This window comes from Nomascus leucogenys, chromosome 2 (assembly GCF_006542625.1).
Source record: "Nomascus leucogenys isolate Asia chromosome 2, Asia_NLE_v1, whole genome shotgun sequence".
Taxonomy (NCBI): Eukaryota; Metazoa; Chordata; class Mammalia; order Primates; family Hylobatidae; genus Nomascus; species Nomascus leucogenys.
The window spans coordinates 9906998-9921920 of NC_044382.1; the positions used below are offsets into that span (position 1 = coordinate 9906998).

Sequence of the window (14923 nt, forward strand, 5' to 3'; positions counted from 1 at the left end):
AGCCTGACTCCAGATGTCTGTGTTTTCCAAACTTTGCAAAAAAGGCCTGTGGGCTCCAGGGGGAACCTTCATTGAAGAGCGGATCAGAGCAAAGGCAGTAGCTAACAGTGGGGCTCAACAATCTTCTCCCCATGGGGCTTTTCAAAAGCCTGGGTGTGGTGGGTCCTTTTAGTGGATCAGAATGGACCTGGTTTTCCCCCTGTGGGCCATCTCCCCATGCTACCTGGACCCGAAATGAATGAAGCTGGAAGCTGCTACTAGTGATGAGAACATCTGGGACTTTTCTGCACAGGCCAGTCCCGATCCCCTAGCAGAAAGACTTGAGTCACGAGGGTTCTCCCTAGCACCGACATGGGCATTTCATTTCCCTCCTCCAGCTCTAGCTTTTTGGCTCCCAGTGGCTTCTGTTTTTCTGCTTTGCTTTTCCTGAAGGCCACAGCTCCCAGAAAGCAAGAGCTCTCAGCAGCACAGCTATGCTGGTTAGTCAATGGGCTGAGTGCTAATACCTCTTGACGTGGAACATATGTGGCAGCCGAAAGTGCTCCAAGGCAGGGGGTGGCAGAGGGCCTCCTAGAGCTCACACTTGGAAATAAATTTAGAAGGTGCTGTACATGCCCTCCCACTCTCCAATGTGCCACTCTCCTTAATTTCCTCTGACGGGAGCACGGCTCTTTTTGTTGTTGTTCTGCCTTATTGTAAAATCACCCGCTGCGTTGATAGGAGTGGCTACAAACAGGGTACCTCCACCGCCTCCCATCAGCCTCAGGTGGCTCCCTCAGGCCCTTAGTGAGAGGGGACTGGCTCTCAGGGCAGCATGATGATTGGAAACAAAATTTTGTTTGATGGCATGAGTCCAAATACTATCCTACCTCTAACGGGTTGTGGAACTTTGGTCAAAGTTATTTAAGCTCGCTGAGTCCCAGAAGTGTCACCTGTCAAAGGGAGATTAAATGGGAGTACCTGGCCTTGTGAAGTGTTTAATATGCATTACCTGTTAGGCCATGTGGCCCCTGCTGTTCACCTGGTGGCTGTGGTTCACCTGGTCGGATGATCTCAGCCTTCCCTCTCTTTTCATTTATATGATCTCAGAGAGTCCTTTGAGAGATAGATCCGGAGCAGGTGGCCCCAAAAGATCGCTGGATCTGCATCTGGGGAAATACCGATGAATACAGTATTCACCAGGCAGTTCAGCCTGACTCACTGGATTCAACAGCAGATTGGGCTGAAGTGAGGTCTTTGGCTGGGATGTCACAGTTGTCAGTTTGAGTACCAGGCGGCCTCTTGAACGAGGCCAGCTGGGACATCCCACCTTGTGTGCTATTGCTATTATCTCTGTCCTGCGGTTGTCCTTGGCCTGCTCAGAGTAAGGAGAGCACAGAGCCAGGCATATCAGCTTCCACTTCGGCATTCAGTCAGTGATCCTGAAGGGGGAAGCCTTGCCTCGTGCAGGTGCAAACCACTCAGTAAAGAACCTGCCACCTTGTGCCATTGAAGGCTTGATCAGCATCCCATGCTGAGGCTCCTTCCTGGGAGTCAGGAGGACTTCAGATGCCTCTGCCCTCCCAAGAGGCAAGCAGGGTCTTCCAAACCCAGCCAGACCTTTGTCCATCTGAAGCATACCCAGGTACAGTGAAGGCTGGCAAAAATAGCCACTCCTCACACAGAGGGAAAATGGAAAAGAGAATATAGATTTTAAATAGTAGATAAGAGATGGCTTTGGAGTGAAACAGGCTGGAGCTTCACTTATTGCTGGGGGACTTTGGTTGAGTCCATCACCACTCTGAACCTCAGTTTTCTTATCAGAAAAATGAAGATAATCACAGTGCTGTTGTGGGGGTTAAATAAGATAGTGCCTGGAAAGTGCCTGGGAAAAGCACGCAGAGAGGTAGTCTCTAGAGAGGATGCTGCATTATTATCATTTCACACAGCAGTTACACCACTGCTCCTCAAACGGGGATGAACCAGGACACAGCAAGCATCCTGGAATCTCTGCTGCAAAGAGGGGGAATCCATCCCTCCGGTGAAAGAGGAGGCCTGTGTTCAGGATTCCTTACAGAACTGCTAAACCTCATCTCAAATGTTTGTTTACTCTCTATTTGCTCCGTCATATGGTGCTTTTAAAATTCCCCTCCAATTCTTGTGCATGTACCATATAGCTAAGAGCTCCTTTCATGGAAGCTGGGCTGAGTTGACTAGCTGCCAGCCTTCCTCCCAAAGGAAAGAGGGCACAGGGACAGGCTGTTAGATCTTGCTGATGCTGGGGACCAGTGAGGCTGTCCTCAGCATCTAATTCTGGATAAGCAGCTTAATTTTATCTCTCCCTGCACCTATGCAACTCGCCTGAGGGAGCCAAGCATCCTGGGAGAGAATGAGTGACCAGGAGACTTTGCCCTTTTGTGTTTTCTTTTGCTCCATGCTTCATGAACTCTGCACCTTGGGCTATCTTTGCCTAGTAATTCTGCCAGCCTGCGTTGTTTTGATGCCTTACGTATTTGAAGTAACATCCCATGCTGAGAGATCTAGGAGCAATAGGAAACAAAGGAGCATCTGGATGAGAAAAAAAGAGCCTAAATAGGCCTGATGAGTGGGAAGGATTGCCAGCGTGGCATTTAGTTTTAATGAAGGCAAGTCAAGTTGCCATTTCTTTCTCCCCATGGCCATCGTCCTTGTCTGGTGCCTAATATGCCATAGAACCAATTGCTACAATTGGGCTTATGAATCTGCACTGGGGTTTCAAACCTAAATGCCCACTAAGGCAAGGAAGGTCAAGTAAACTAGTGAAGGGGCCACAATAGGGAATAGTGAGGACTGTGGCAAATAGAGAGCATATGTCCTATCTAAAGGGGGCAGCTACTCCATGGCTGCCTCCAGGGAACCGAGGGTTGCCTGAGCTCCTGAATTTTGTTTTTCAAGAGAAAATAGAAATCTGGTGTGGTGTGGTATGGTGTGTGTGGATATGTGCATGTGCGAGTGTGTGTGTGTGTATTGTATGAAAGTTTCCAATTTTTTAAACACAGGATTGAATAAACACATTTATGTGGCATGATGCACAATGCTGCAATAAGGATTCCATCCTCAGGCTATCAGATGGGCACCTCTGACCTGTTGTGTACTGAATAGTTCAGTATTTCCTGACAAGATGATGTATTCAGAAGGCCCTGAATGTCAAGGTTTAGAACAAAACACTTACCATGTGTGTACTTTTAAAAAAATCAAAACACTGTGTGTGTGAAGGGTCCATTCCTGAGCCCTGGTTGCTGGGCCTTATTGAGTCCTCCAGCTTTTCTCCCTGTTTCTCTGCTCTATCACATTTCCTTCAAATGCCCCCAAAATGCAGTGACATTGACTAAAATTTAATACATAAAGCATAGGAATTTGCAGGGGGGGAAGGATGTTGCAAAGAGTGTAGACCAATAGGATGGGTAGACAAGACATTCACAAAGAAGAAACTGAGCCCTCTAGAGACCTCAATTATCGCAACCACTTCCAGCATGCTCCCTAGAAATATGTGTGACCTTGAAAACACCTGCCAAACTCTCAGCCTCAGTTTCCTCCCCTGTCACTTGTGAGTCAAGTTCTGTCCATCTGCCCAGGTTCCTGGGAGAATAATGGGACGTTGGGAAAGCACTTTGGAAAACACAGTATTCTAGCAGTATGAGCATTTTTTTTTTCCACTGCCAGGCAGGAGGACATCTGTATGAACCCTTGGGACCTTGCCCATTATTAGCCAGATTAAACAGGCAGTTCTTCTTCCACTTGTCACTGCCACAGCTGCTTGCCTGCACGCGAGGTGCACCGGGACCATGGGGAGTATGGGGCCTGCAGCAAGGGAGAGGTGGCATGGATGATTTAGCACCATGGGCAGCCCCACCGTTGCCAACTGCAGACCCCCTGGATTCTGGTATGGAGAGACTCCTGAGGCAGGCCAGCCCGGCATCCATCTCATGGGTCATTCCCCACCAGGGAGGGGCTGAGCCAGCCTCGAAAGTAAAATTCTTGAAATTCAACATTTCTGCTGGTTAGTTTATTTTCCCCTTCCCCCAGTTTCAATCGAGAGGGGGTAAGAGATGATTTTACATTGACTACAAGTCATATCTAGTCAGTCTAGGATCAGTAAAGGTAATTGTTAGGATCTCAATGTGCTTGACTTGCCAGCTTTGCTCTGGAAAACTGCCTGTCACCCTCATGGCATCCTCTGCTTTCCCAGACTTCCACCCAAAGGGTAGCTTCCTATGATGCTTTTTTAGGGAGTCTGAAGAGCTAAAAACAGCTTCCTCGTGGATAGGAAGGCTGACCCTGGAAGGGGTGAGGGATGGGTGCTGCCTTAGAGAAGTGAGACCCTTGAAGCTGCATATGGAGTTATTATACATCTTAATAAAGAATAAGCACTGAGAAGAAAGGGAGGAATAAAATAGCTGTCATTGGTGCCATTATAGAGCTCCTAATCCTGTGTGGAAGGCAAATGATAAATATCCTATAATCACAAATCGCAATGAATGCCAGGAGGGAAATAAACGGGGGTGTGAGAGATGATAACAGAGTGAGGGTCCCATTGTAGATGAGGGGGTCAGGGCAGGCCTCTCTGAGGAGGGGACATGTGAGCTACAGTGGAAAGCAGGAAAATAAGGCAGCCCTGCTGAAAGAAGGTAAAGAGGGTGTTCAAAGGTCCTAGGGAAAAATCTGGTGTGTCTGAGGAACGAAAATGCAGTGGTGGGCCGGGCGTGGTGGCTCACACCTGTAATCCCGGCACTTTGGGAGGCCAAGGCAGGCAGGTCACCTGGGGTCAAGAGTTCGAGACCAGCCTGGCCAACATGGTGAAACCCTGTATCTACTAAAAATACAAAAATTAGCTGGGTATGGTGGTGCACACCTGTAATCCCAGCTACTCGGGAGCCTGAGCCGGAAGAATTGCTTGAACCCAAGAGGCGGAGGTTGCAGTGAGCCAAGATCGCGCCATTGAACTCCAGCCTGGGTGACAAGAGCAAGACTCCATCTCAAAAAAAAAAAAAAAAAAAAAATACAGTAGTGGGACTCAAGGGTCATGAGTTCGGGGTGAGTGGGGTTAGGATGAGGTTGGAGAAAGGGCCAAGGTCAAACCACATGGGGCTCTGTGCTCTGGTTGTGCACATGTGTGTATGACAGAGAATCCACATGTACGCACATGTGTCTGCCTACACATAGATGCAATTTTTCCAGGAGAATGACCTATAACTTTCATCAGATTTCCAATAGGATCAGTGATCCAAAAAAACTGTAAGGAATTTTCTGAATCAAATTGCCCGTAGTCAGTCAACTAAAGCTCTAAAACAATTATGCCAAATGATTTTTTTTTCCTTTCCAATTCTTGGAAGCTCTGAATCCTAAAACAGAAAGTGAAGCACTTAGGATGCCTTTTCAGGTCTTCCTTCAAGGTCATGGGTGCAAGAGAAGGTGCCAAGTGAGAGCAGTGTGTGGCATAGTGTCTGTGGTGACAGTGTGTGCAGGTGGCCAGAAGTGTTTGGGGTGTCGGTAGACACAGGAAGGCAGGTCTCTCTCTTTTTCTGTTCTGCAGCAGGAGCTCAAGGCTGCAAGGATGAGTGATGGGAGCTTTGCAGCCCATCCCCTGCAGGTGCAACCCTTGCCCCACAGGTAATTTCCAGGATTAGTGAATCAACCAGACTCTCTTCTGCTTGCAGCCTCCTCAATGCCAACAAGATCAACTGCCTGCGGGTGAACACATTTCAGGACCTGCAGAACCTCAACTTGCTCTCCCTGTATGACAACAAGCTGCAGACCATCAGCAAGGGGCTCTTCGCCCCTCTGCAGTCCATCCAGACACTGTGAGTACACTGCTTCGGGTGCCAGTGGGTGCCCAAGCAGCAGGAGACCCCAAATGCCCGTCATGGAAAACACCCAAATGAGGGCAGCATGAGCACATCCAGGAGGAGTTCTAGAGCCTGCAGGGAAGCTAGAATAATAAAAATCGGAATAGCTTATCAGTACCAAGCACTTACACTGTGCTTGACACCACATGGAGTACTTACCCTGTCTTAAAACCCTTAAGCCTCACAATGACCCTACTTCATGCTGTTACTATCCCTTGTTTCTACACAAGGAAACCAAGGCATAGAATGATTAGGTAACTTCCTCAAGGTCACACAGCTAGTAAGGAGCAGGTTTTGAATCCAGGTGGAGGAGGTCCTGAGCTACCCTCGTAACCCCCGTGGTCAGTGTATTCTGAGCAGACTCCATTTCTGCAGACAGCCCACTCCTGCCCCCCCTTAACCCCCTCCACCCTGCAAAACCAAGCCTCTGAGGTGGGCACTCTTCCTCTATGGGAAGTATATCCTCACTTCCGTGCACTACATGTATTCATAAATATTTCAGTTAAATAGGTGACCTCCAAGTACAGATTTCAGCCCATTTTCTGATGGCTCCAGCCTCAGGCATAGACCTCAGCCCCATGCCCAGGTCTGCAATTAGCCTGGGGGCTTCTGTAAGTCATCTGGTGCTTGTTGCCTCTGTAGCCAGAGACAGGAACCAAGACACAGTAGGAGCAGCTGCTATATATTGACGCCGACCACGTGCCAAACACTGTGTTCGGTGCTTCACAGTTTTTCTTACTGAGGCAGGGGAAGCAAGACCCATGGTGCTCTTATGATGATAAGGATAATTACAACAATACCCGCTACTATATATGGAACACCCACCATATGCCAGGCGCCGTGCCAGCTGCTTTATGTGCCTAGTATCAATGAGCTTAGAGAAATAAAATGCATTCTACCCCAAGTGCAAACCGTGACTGGGTTTGCCTGTCAGAATTGGCATGGGTGAGAGTAGAAGCAATCGGTGATGGATCCTGCCCCAAGTGGGAAGAGCTGGGAGACTGATTCCCCAGACCAGATGCTAGCTGCATCTGTGACTGTCTTTTGCAGACAGCAGGCCTCAGACCCCCTCTTTGAGCCCTGTCTGAAAGTAGCACCCCCTAAGGCTTCCTGGGGCAATGAGGCGGGAGGCCAATCCTTGCAGTGGATTGTCAGGGCCCAGTGCGAGGCAGGGTGGTGGTAGTGGATCAAGACACCACGGGTCACTCCTGATTAACAGCCCCATCCCTCTCGCAGCCACTTAGCCCAAAACCCATTTGTGTGCGACTGCCACTTGAAGTGGCTGGCCGACTACCTCCAGGACAACCCCATTGAGACAAGCGGGGCCCGCTGCAGCAGCCCACGCCGACTCGCCAACAAGCGCATCAGCCAGATCAAGAGCAAGAAGTTCCGCTGCTCAGGTAATCAGGTTACGGGGCTGGGCCCCGCTTTCTGACTCAGAGTGCAGCAGCCCCAGAGAGGCCAATAATCCAATCTGGAGGACAGCGAGCGCTGTAATGGCTCCTGGGGAGCATCTTTGCAAATTAAATTGGGGAAATTCAGTTAGCCCCGCAGAAAACCAATTACCTTATGGATTTAAAATAAAACACACACACACACACACACACACAAATACACACACAATAAAAGCATGGGGAGGGGGAGACGGTTGCAGGGGAGACGGAACCCAGGCAGCAGCGTGTCTCCAAGAGCTAAGTAGAAGGTGGGGCTGGGGCGGCCTTTGCACATGTGCCTGTTACAGGCTAAGATTTATTTTTTTCTTTCCCAAAGTGTGCTCCCCAAAGGGCAAATAGAGAAATAAATATAGCTTAGGTGAGGCTACAGACGGTGTGTAATCTTGGGGAGCTCCCACTCCCTTCGGAGACAGACCGTGGTACAGCCCTTTGACCACAGTATATTATAGGTTTCACATGTTCATGAAAAGCACTTTCACTGGCTAGCTCCCCCATCCCAGATTACTGTGTTCTAAGTATGGAGAGAAGAGTAAAGAGTCATGCTTGGGAAGAAACAAAGCGTTATTCTTCTGTGCCCAGGATCTCTCTAGAAACCTTCCTTCTCACTGCACCCAGGAAGGACATGGGGGAAAACAGCAGGGGAATTCTCAGCCCATCTTGGAAAAAGAAGTAGCTCTCCTTGACCCAACAGCTACATGAACAGGCAGTTAAAAATTACTATCATTTGTGTCCTTTTCTACTGGAAAAAAAAAAATCACCAAACTGCATTGTGCCCCCAGTGGTGAGAGACTGATAGCACGAAGTGCCGAGGTGGGTTGCAGCCAATCCTCACAGTATGTGCGGCAGCAAAAGCAGTGCTTCGCCCCTTGCCCAGGAGCTTCAGATGCAGGCGAGTCTTCCCGGGGAGAATGCCAGCGTGGGGAGAGGTTACTGGGAGATGACCAGCAGGCAGACTTGTGCTTCTTTCAACATCTTCTTGTCCTTTAAGTCACATTCTTTAGTCCATGTCTCCAGAATGATAAGCTTTAGTTCTTTAAATTTTTTAACAGAAACTAATACCTTGGGAGGGCTTGGAGATAATACAGAGACTGCGGCACTGTGAAAAGTTGGTACCAACTTCCTTTCCCTAGAATAATGATGTCAATTACAACAGCCATCTTTCACCTGTGATGAGCGTGGTGCTGGAGGCTTCTAGTCTGATATGCTTCTTCCAATGGTCCTAGGAAGTCAGTAGGAGAGCCCTTTGCCCTATAGGAGAGGGAACTGAGGACTTAAAGGTGAAGGGGCACTCCAAGTTCACAAGCCAGCAAACAGCGGAGGCAGGACTAAACCTCAGGTTCATTTTGCTCCTCACACCACACAGCATCTAGGAGAGAAGGAATATTTGGGGAGGCCAATCAGCTGCTTGGATGACCTCCTTCCCTGGTCTCATGCTCCCACCCCTACCCACTCCCTGAACACTGTCCTCGGGTTCCTTCCTAGGCCTGGCAACATCTCTGGAAAGAAAATCTCACCCAAGGCACAATCGTCCTTTCCCCAGCACCTTTCCTCATGACTCACGCCAACCTTGGCCTCTATTCCTACCCCTGTCTGGCCAGGGCTGAGTTAATTAGCTCTGCCAAACAGTGGTACCCAAAAAGAAGGGCCATGAGAGCCAAAGGAGGGCAGGGTATTATCTGCCAACCTTGACCCTTTGGTCTCATAAGTATCCTGTTAATACTTTGGACCCCAAATGGATGTTGCGGCCCTGCATGGCACAGCAGGGAAAGAGTGCAGGATCCAAGGACTGGTGTCTCCCCAGGAACACAGTCTTGGCAATTTTCTGGGCATGACTGTGGTTGGAGGTGGCAAGGTGGGGGTGGGGCTATAGAAAGAACTAAGTAAGAGAAAAGGAAAATAGGAAGTGGACCTAGGAAGCAGTAGAGCTTAGTTCTAACTCTAGCTCTGCCACTATCTTCCTACCTGTAGATCTGCAGGATCCTGGCTGCTTTCCTCTGTGGGGGAGGGGTGGTTGAACATTTTAAAAAAGAAACAGGGAGGAGGAGCCAGGTTCTTGGATTGACTCTAAGATAACTTTTTTTAAAAGAAATCAATGCTAAGCGGAAAGACTGTTCCTAAAAAGTAGAGATGTTTGGAGCTAGCATGAGACTGACACGTAGCACTCTATTTGCTTTTATTTTATGTCATTGCAAAGAAAGCATGACTGCTGAGCTCCAAAGGCCTTGGCTTTGAGAAACACGGGGTTCCAGACCTGCCTTGGCCTTGGAGAGAAAAAAAAGACCATAGATCTAAAGCTCTGTGTTTCCAGGAAGCTCCAGAAGAAAGAAGGGGGGCAGGTGACACAGACTGGATGTGACAGATAATAACTCTGCATTTTACTTTTTCCTAAAAGCACCCCCATTGAAAAGACAGCTGATGTAATTAGGAGGCAATTTGAGGGCTGCTCCGTAACACATCCTGCCCCTCCTTAGGCAGGGCGTCTGGTTTCCCAGCTGCCTGTGCCTGCCTCTCTCTATCAGCTGCATCCGCCGCCTTGGGCAGCAAGATCAGTTTAGGGTTGGATGCTGCTGGCTGGGGTAATTTGACCATCAGATTAAGTCCTCCTGAAAAGGCTCCGTCTGGCTGTCTGGGACCCCTAGCCCATCCCTGGGAGCACTTGGCAGTTGCAGGGTGCTGTCTGTCTTCCCTCATGCCCCCCGGCTTTGTGTGGGAAGAAAGTCTCTTGTTGAAAAGTACAGAGGGTGGTGACGCAAAGTGTCCAAAGATGGCGAACAGCAAGATAGCGTTCAAGGATTACAGAACTTTTAGAGACCTTAGAGGTCATCCAGTTTATTCTAGAGATGGATAAATTGAGGTCCACAGAGCAGAAAAATCTTATATAAGGTATTGAGTATTATTTTCAGGGCAAGATCTGAAACCCAGGACTTCTGACATACTGTGAAGACTCTTGATAATTTACCTACAAATCCTTCCATTTCTTTTTGTAGAAAGAAACCAAAGAGAAAGAAAATTAGATTTTAAGGCTTGGTGAGGGTGGCAGTTTGCACGAACAGTATGGATTTCCCCTGCTCTCGTACCAGGGTCCTAATCAAACTCAAATTTGAAGTCCCAGAACCACAGTGTTCACAGAGCCCTGAATAGGTGTCAAAGCAGAGTGGAGTCCAGATTCTAGTGGCTGACTCTAGTGCATGTGATGGGAGACCTTAGGGAGGAGGAGAGGCCAGACCAGAGCTGTGGGCTGGCTTTTCCTAACTGGTCCATCATGGCAGACAACCTATGCACCGTCAAGATGCTGAGACCATCTAGAGGATATGTCCAGTCCCAAAAACACATAGTGGAAGAATGTTGATACTGGTTCTCATGTCAGAGGTCAGGCAGGGAGGGTCTCAGTCACTTGGCCTTAGCTCCAGTTTCTTCAAGATGCACATCTCCACCTAATGCCAAGTGGGAGGAAGTCCCACCTAATGCCAAGTGGGAGGAAGTCCCGCCTAATGCCAAGTCAGCAGGTTCATGGAAACTGACCCTGATCTATCACAGATAGGAATATAAAAACTGGATATGCTCACCTGGGACCTTGGCATCCTGACAGTGGTTATTGGTTCATCCTGTTCGCTCCCATAATTTCCAGCTAAGGAAGAGAAGAAGAAATCAAGAAGGACCCTAGAATTCAGTGTCTTCCCATCAGACTCATCACTTGGCTTCCCTTTCCTTCCTTCTCTTAGTCTGAAAGAGGCTCTTCATCATGAGGCGCACTGGCCACCATCTCTGTGAAAGTCAGTGTTCTCAAACAACAACTGATTGCAGGTTCCTCAGTCCAAACCCTAAGGCCCCATTTGTTTTCCTATCTTTCTCTCTGGCTAGAGAGATGTATTTTCTTTTGACACCACACTACTCCTCTATTAAACCTCAAATGATCTGGGATGAGTGTCTATCAGCCAGAGCATTTCTGGTGACCTCAAAGGATATCAAGGAGACTCCTGAATTGTGGAATGTCAAAGAGGGCTTTTTCCTAAAGAAGAGCATTGAAGGTTTGCTAGACCACTGGGAACTGTGGATTGTCTCTTGATTTAAGGGGCTAGAGGAATGACTGTGATGGAACCACTCAGCTGTTGGGGGGATTGGGCCTATGTTGCAAAGCATGCAGAAGATGCTTTGCTAAGTTTAATGTCTTGTCAGACCAACTAGTGTGACTGAATGGAGTTTAGAGGCTCAATTCAGGCATGTGATAGGATCACAGATGTCTGAGTGTTCTTTCTTTCCTTGGGAAGGAACCATGCTGTCCTGAAGCTCCTGAGTATGGGCATCCAGTGATTTCCCTCCCGTTCTTCTCCCTTCCTACTGTGTCTCCCCTGGGGTGGGGCACAAGGGCAGCAGGGCTGCTGTCTTCAGAAGTGTTCCAGTGGAACCCCACTCCTGATACTAATCACACTCAGTGGAAGCCTGCTCCGGCTTCCGCTTCTCCACGCTGCTTCCTCTGAGCGCTCCTGTCCTCTCTCTGACGCTGCTTCCTGACCTTGACTCTGACCAGTCGCTGCGGGGCTTTCCTTTGTGCTTGATCTAACCATGTGGTGGAACGATGGAAACGGAACATGGTTCTGTCAAGCACCGCGGAAAGCACCGTGCTCTCCTGCAGCATGGCCCACCACCGCCGCCACCACCGCTGGACACCTCTCCTCTGCTCTGGAGCACCGCAGCCCACCACCTGCCAGACCCACCTCTCCCAGTCTCAACTCACCAAGGGCAGGAGGGTAGGAGTCCCAAAGGATGCAGATACAGAGGGAAATGGGTCTGGAGAAGCACCATGGGGCCCAGCTAAGATCTGTATCCACATCTCTTTCCCAAAATGGAGTCACCCTCCCCCAAATCTAGTCTGGATGTCAGACAAGGAGTAATAACTAGGTTCAAGCTGAGAAACTACTGTGTCTCTTCTTCCATTGGAAGGGAACAAGTATACCCAAGGCATACGCCCCATGGTTTCATGGGAGAGTCCCAACCCAAGGTCATTTTTCCAAGTGGCGGCTAACCCAAAAGGGAATTCCTACTGCTTGTGACCCCCGACCCCTCCCACCACCACCTTTATTAGTATTCACTTTATTTGAAATGAATGTGAGCATAAGAATGGGTGAAACTCATGCAAGTCTGAGACTTTGAGTTTAACCTGAGGTTCCTTCTGAGCCTCATTCCCATGCTTTATGAAAACACTGTCCCTGAACCCCATGAAACCTAAAGTCCAGTCTGTTTCCTTGACCTGCAAAGCACAGTTAACATGGAGGTGCTGGGCTCCTCACCTGGTGCTAATTCTGTTTCAGGGGAGGGGAGCGTGTGTGGACGTGGAAACCTGCTATCTCTGAAAATAAAGAGAGGGATCTTGGTACTTCTTATTTTGCTTGTTTCTTGATAAATCCTAGACCCAGTGTAGCCAGAAGATTGTGTGGTTCATTCCTGTCCTGGAGTCTTTGTCCTATCCTGCAAGAGAGAGCTAAGGTGGGAACCTTAGCCTAGCTCAGAACTAGAAGCTGAACCCTGGGCCCCCATCATGAGGTGTGACTCTTATTACCTCCTCTATCTGAGGTTACCCCTCAGAACCAGGAGCCCAACCATTGCTTAGTAATTTTTTAACATACATTGAGTGCTTGCTATAGGCCGGGCAGTGAACTGTTTCACGTCATTACCTTGTTTAATGTTCACAAAATCTAAAGTCTCATTTTATAGATGAGGATATTGAGCCTCAGAGAGGTTAACTAACTTACCCAGGGTCATCTGATTCCAGAATGGCTGCACTGTACTGCTGTAATACCTACCTTCCCAGCTGTGGACAACCCCATTGCCTTGAATTAGAACATTTAAAAACTTTGATTTGATAGGGACTTGAAATTTGCTTAAACTCTCCCTTTCAGACTTACATCTGTTAGTAGAAAGAACTTGAGTAAGGTAGAAAGCATTATTCAAATGGTTCTTCCTCTCCAGCATGGACATACAAAGATTCCATTTAACACAGAGCAAATCCTTGAGCCTGGAGAAGTTGCCTTTCCCACCTTACGGAGAGGGGCATTCTGAGGCCCTCAGCACTGCCCATAACATGGCTGGGACCAGGCGTCTGGGAGTGGGTCCATAATGGTGCCCTTCCATCAGTGCTTTACTGGCCCCGCAGCCACAGGCTGTGATGAGGCAGTGCCAGCCTCAGACCGTGGGTATTTCCCTCTGTTTTCAGGCAGATGGCTGCACTCGTAATAGACTCCAATGGGGATAGCTTACTAGGACAGCTCCCTGCCCAACTGGTGACCAAACTCCTAGTAAAACAGTTGGCATCTTCCAGCCACTGGCAGCTGGTCCCCCAGACTTGCCCATGAGTGGATGTCTCTGTGCCTGGCAGTGTTCTCCTTAGTCATTCATCACTTATGACCCTTTGCTTATTCACGTCACTGTCTTTTCAAGCTGATGAGGCCTGACAGGCCTTATGCTCCCCGCAATTCCTCTTTCTGCTTCTTTCCTCCTTTCTTTTATTCCACTCATCTTAGGGATATTGGGAATAGGGGAGGAGGAGAGCTCCGGACACATGAGTTAGCAAGTTCATGATGATCAGATAACAATGAATTTGTGACTCCCAGTCAGCAAACTGGCTGCCCAAAGGATGATACAAAATGCATACCGTTGATGGCAGCAACCATCCTGGACCTGGTGCTGGCCTCTGATCCCAACCCAGCCAAGTCCATTCAATGCATGGGAGCTTGGCTCCCTACCTGTCCCACACCCCTGGTCATCCAGATGTGACAAGTGTTCCTCCTGGGAAGTGGCTGTAGGGCAGGGATGTATAATAAAATTGTATTTCTGTGAATTTCCACCTCCTACCCCCACCTCCTGTCTATTAAAGCTTGTCTGTGATCATGTACCAAGTGTCATTGTTCTGAGCTGCCTGTGAAAGGGGAGGAGGGCTCCAGGGGCAGGAGCAGGCAAGATGCCAGATGACGTCAGCTCTTCCAAGGCTGGTTTCAGCCGAGGTTGAGTTTTATGGCCCTTCTTCAAATCCTCCGGGATCTCTTCTGTCTGAACTCACCCCAAAGAGAAGAAGCAACAGCCTACTGCAGTTGGTCCTCTATTGCTAAGTATTTCTGGCAGTGACAAATATGCATTGAGATTGAAATTGACTTTTAAAGCTCTGGAAAAGTTAAAAATACTTTGGGGTAGTTATGAGCATTAGGCATAACAAATGGCTCTGAGAAACCCTGAGTAGTTTCGGTAATGAAATATGAAGTGATGGAGATGGCATTTGGGGCTGGCTCTGACTGGGGAACGAACTTTTTCGGTTATGTACATACGCCGTTATTAACATTTCTGGCTCCCACTCGTATAAAATATCACATTCTGACCCCCTTGTTATTACAAACCAGGGCAATAACAAAAACAGCAGGGGGAAAAATGCTGGAAAGAACACATTAGTCCATCGAATCTAATTGCAAAATCATTTCATTAAAATGGGTCAGCGGCTCCATTGCAGAGGTCCACCAGTTATAATCTAACTATACTACTGAGAGCGATTCCTGCTAACTACAGGCTGCTCTCACCTTGATTAAAATGAAAATGCATTTAATAGGTGGCTGTCCCCAG

General features: G+C 48.5%; 1 protein-coding gene across 3 annotated transcripts in view; it reads left to right on the top strand.

The window, feature by feature from the left end:
• The window catches only part of SLIT3 (slit guidance ligand 3), a 639482-nt gene that overhangs the window by 523816 nt on the left and 100743 nt on the right, over window positions 1–14923 (top strand). For all 3 annotated transcript variants that reach the window (XM_030825194.1, XM_030825195.1, XM_030825202.1), the window contains 2 exons: window positions 5676–5819; window positions 7101–7264. In XM_030825194.1, coding sequence (XP_030681054.1) covers window positions 5676–5819; window positions 7101–7264 — 308 coding nt within the window. The remainder of the gene's footprint in view (window positions 1–5675; window positions 5820–7100; window positions 7265–14923) is intronic.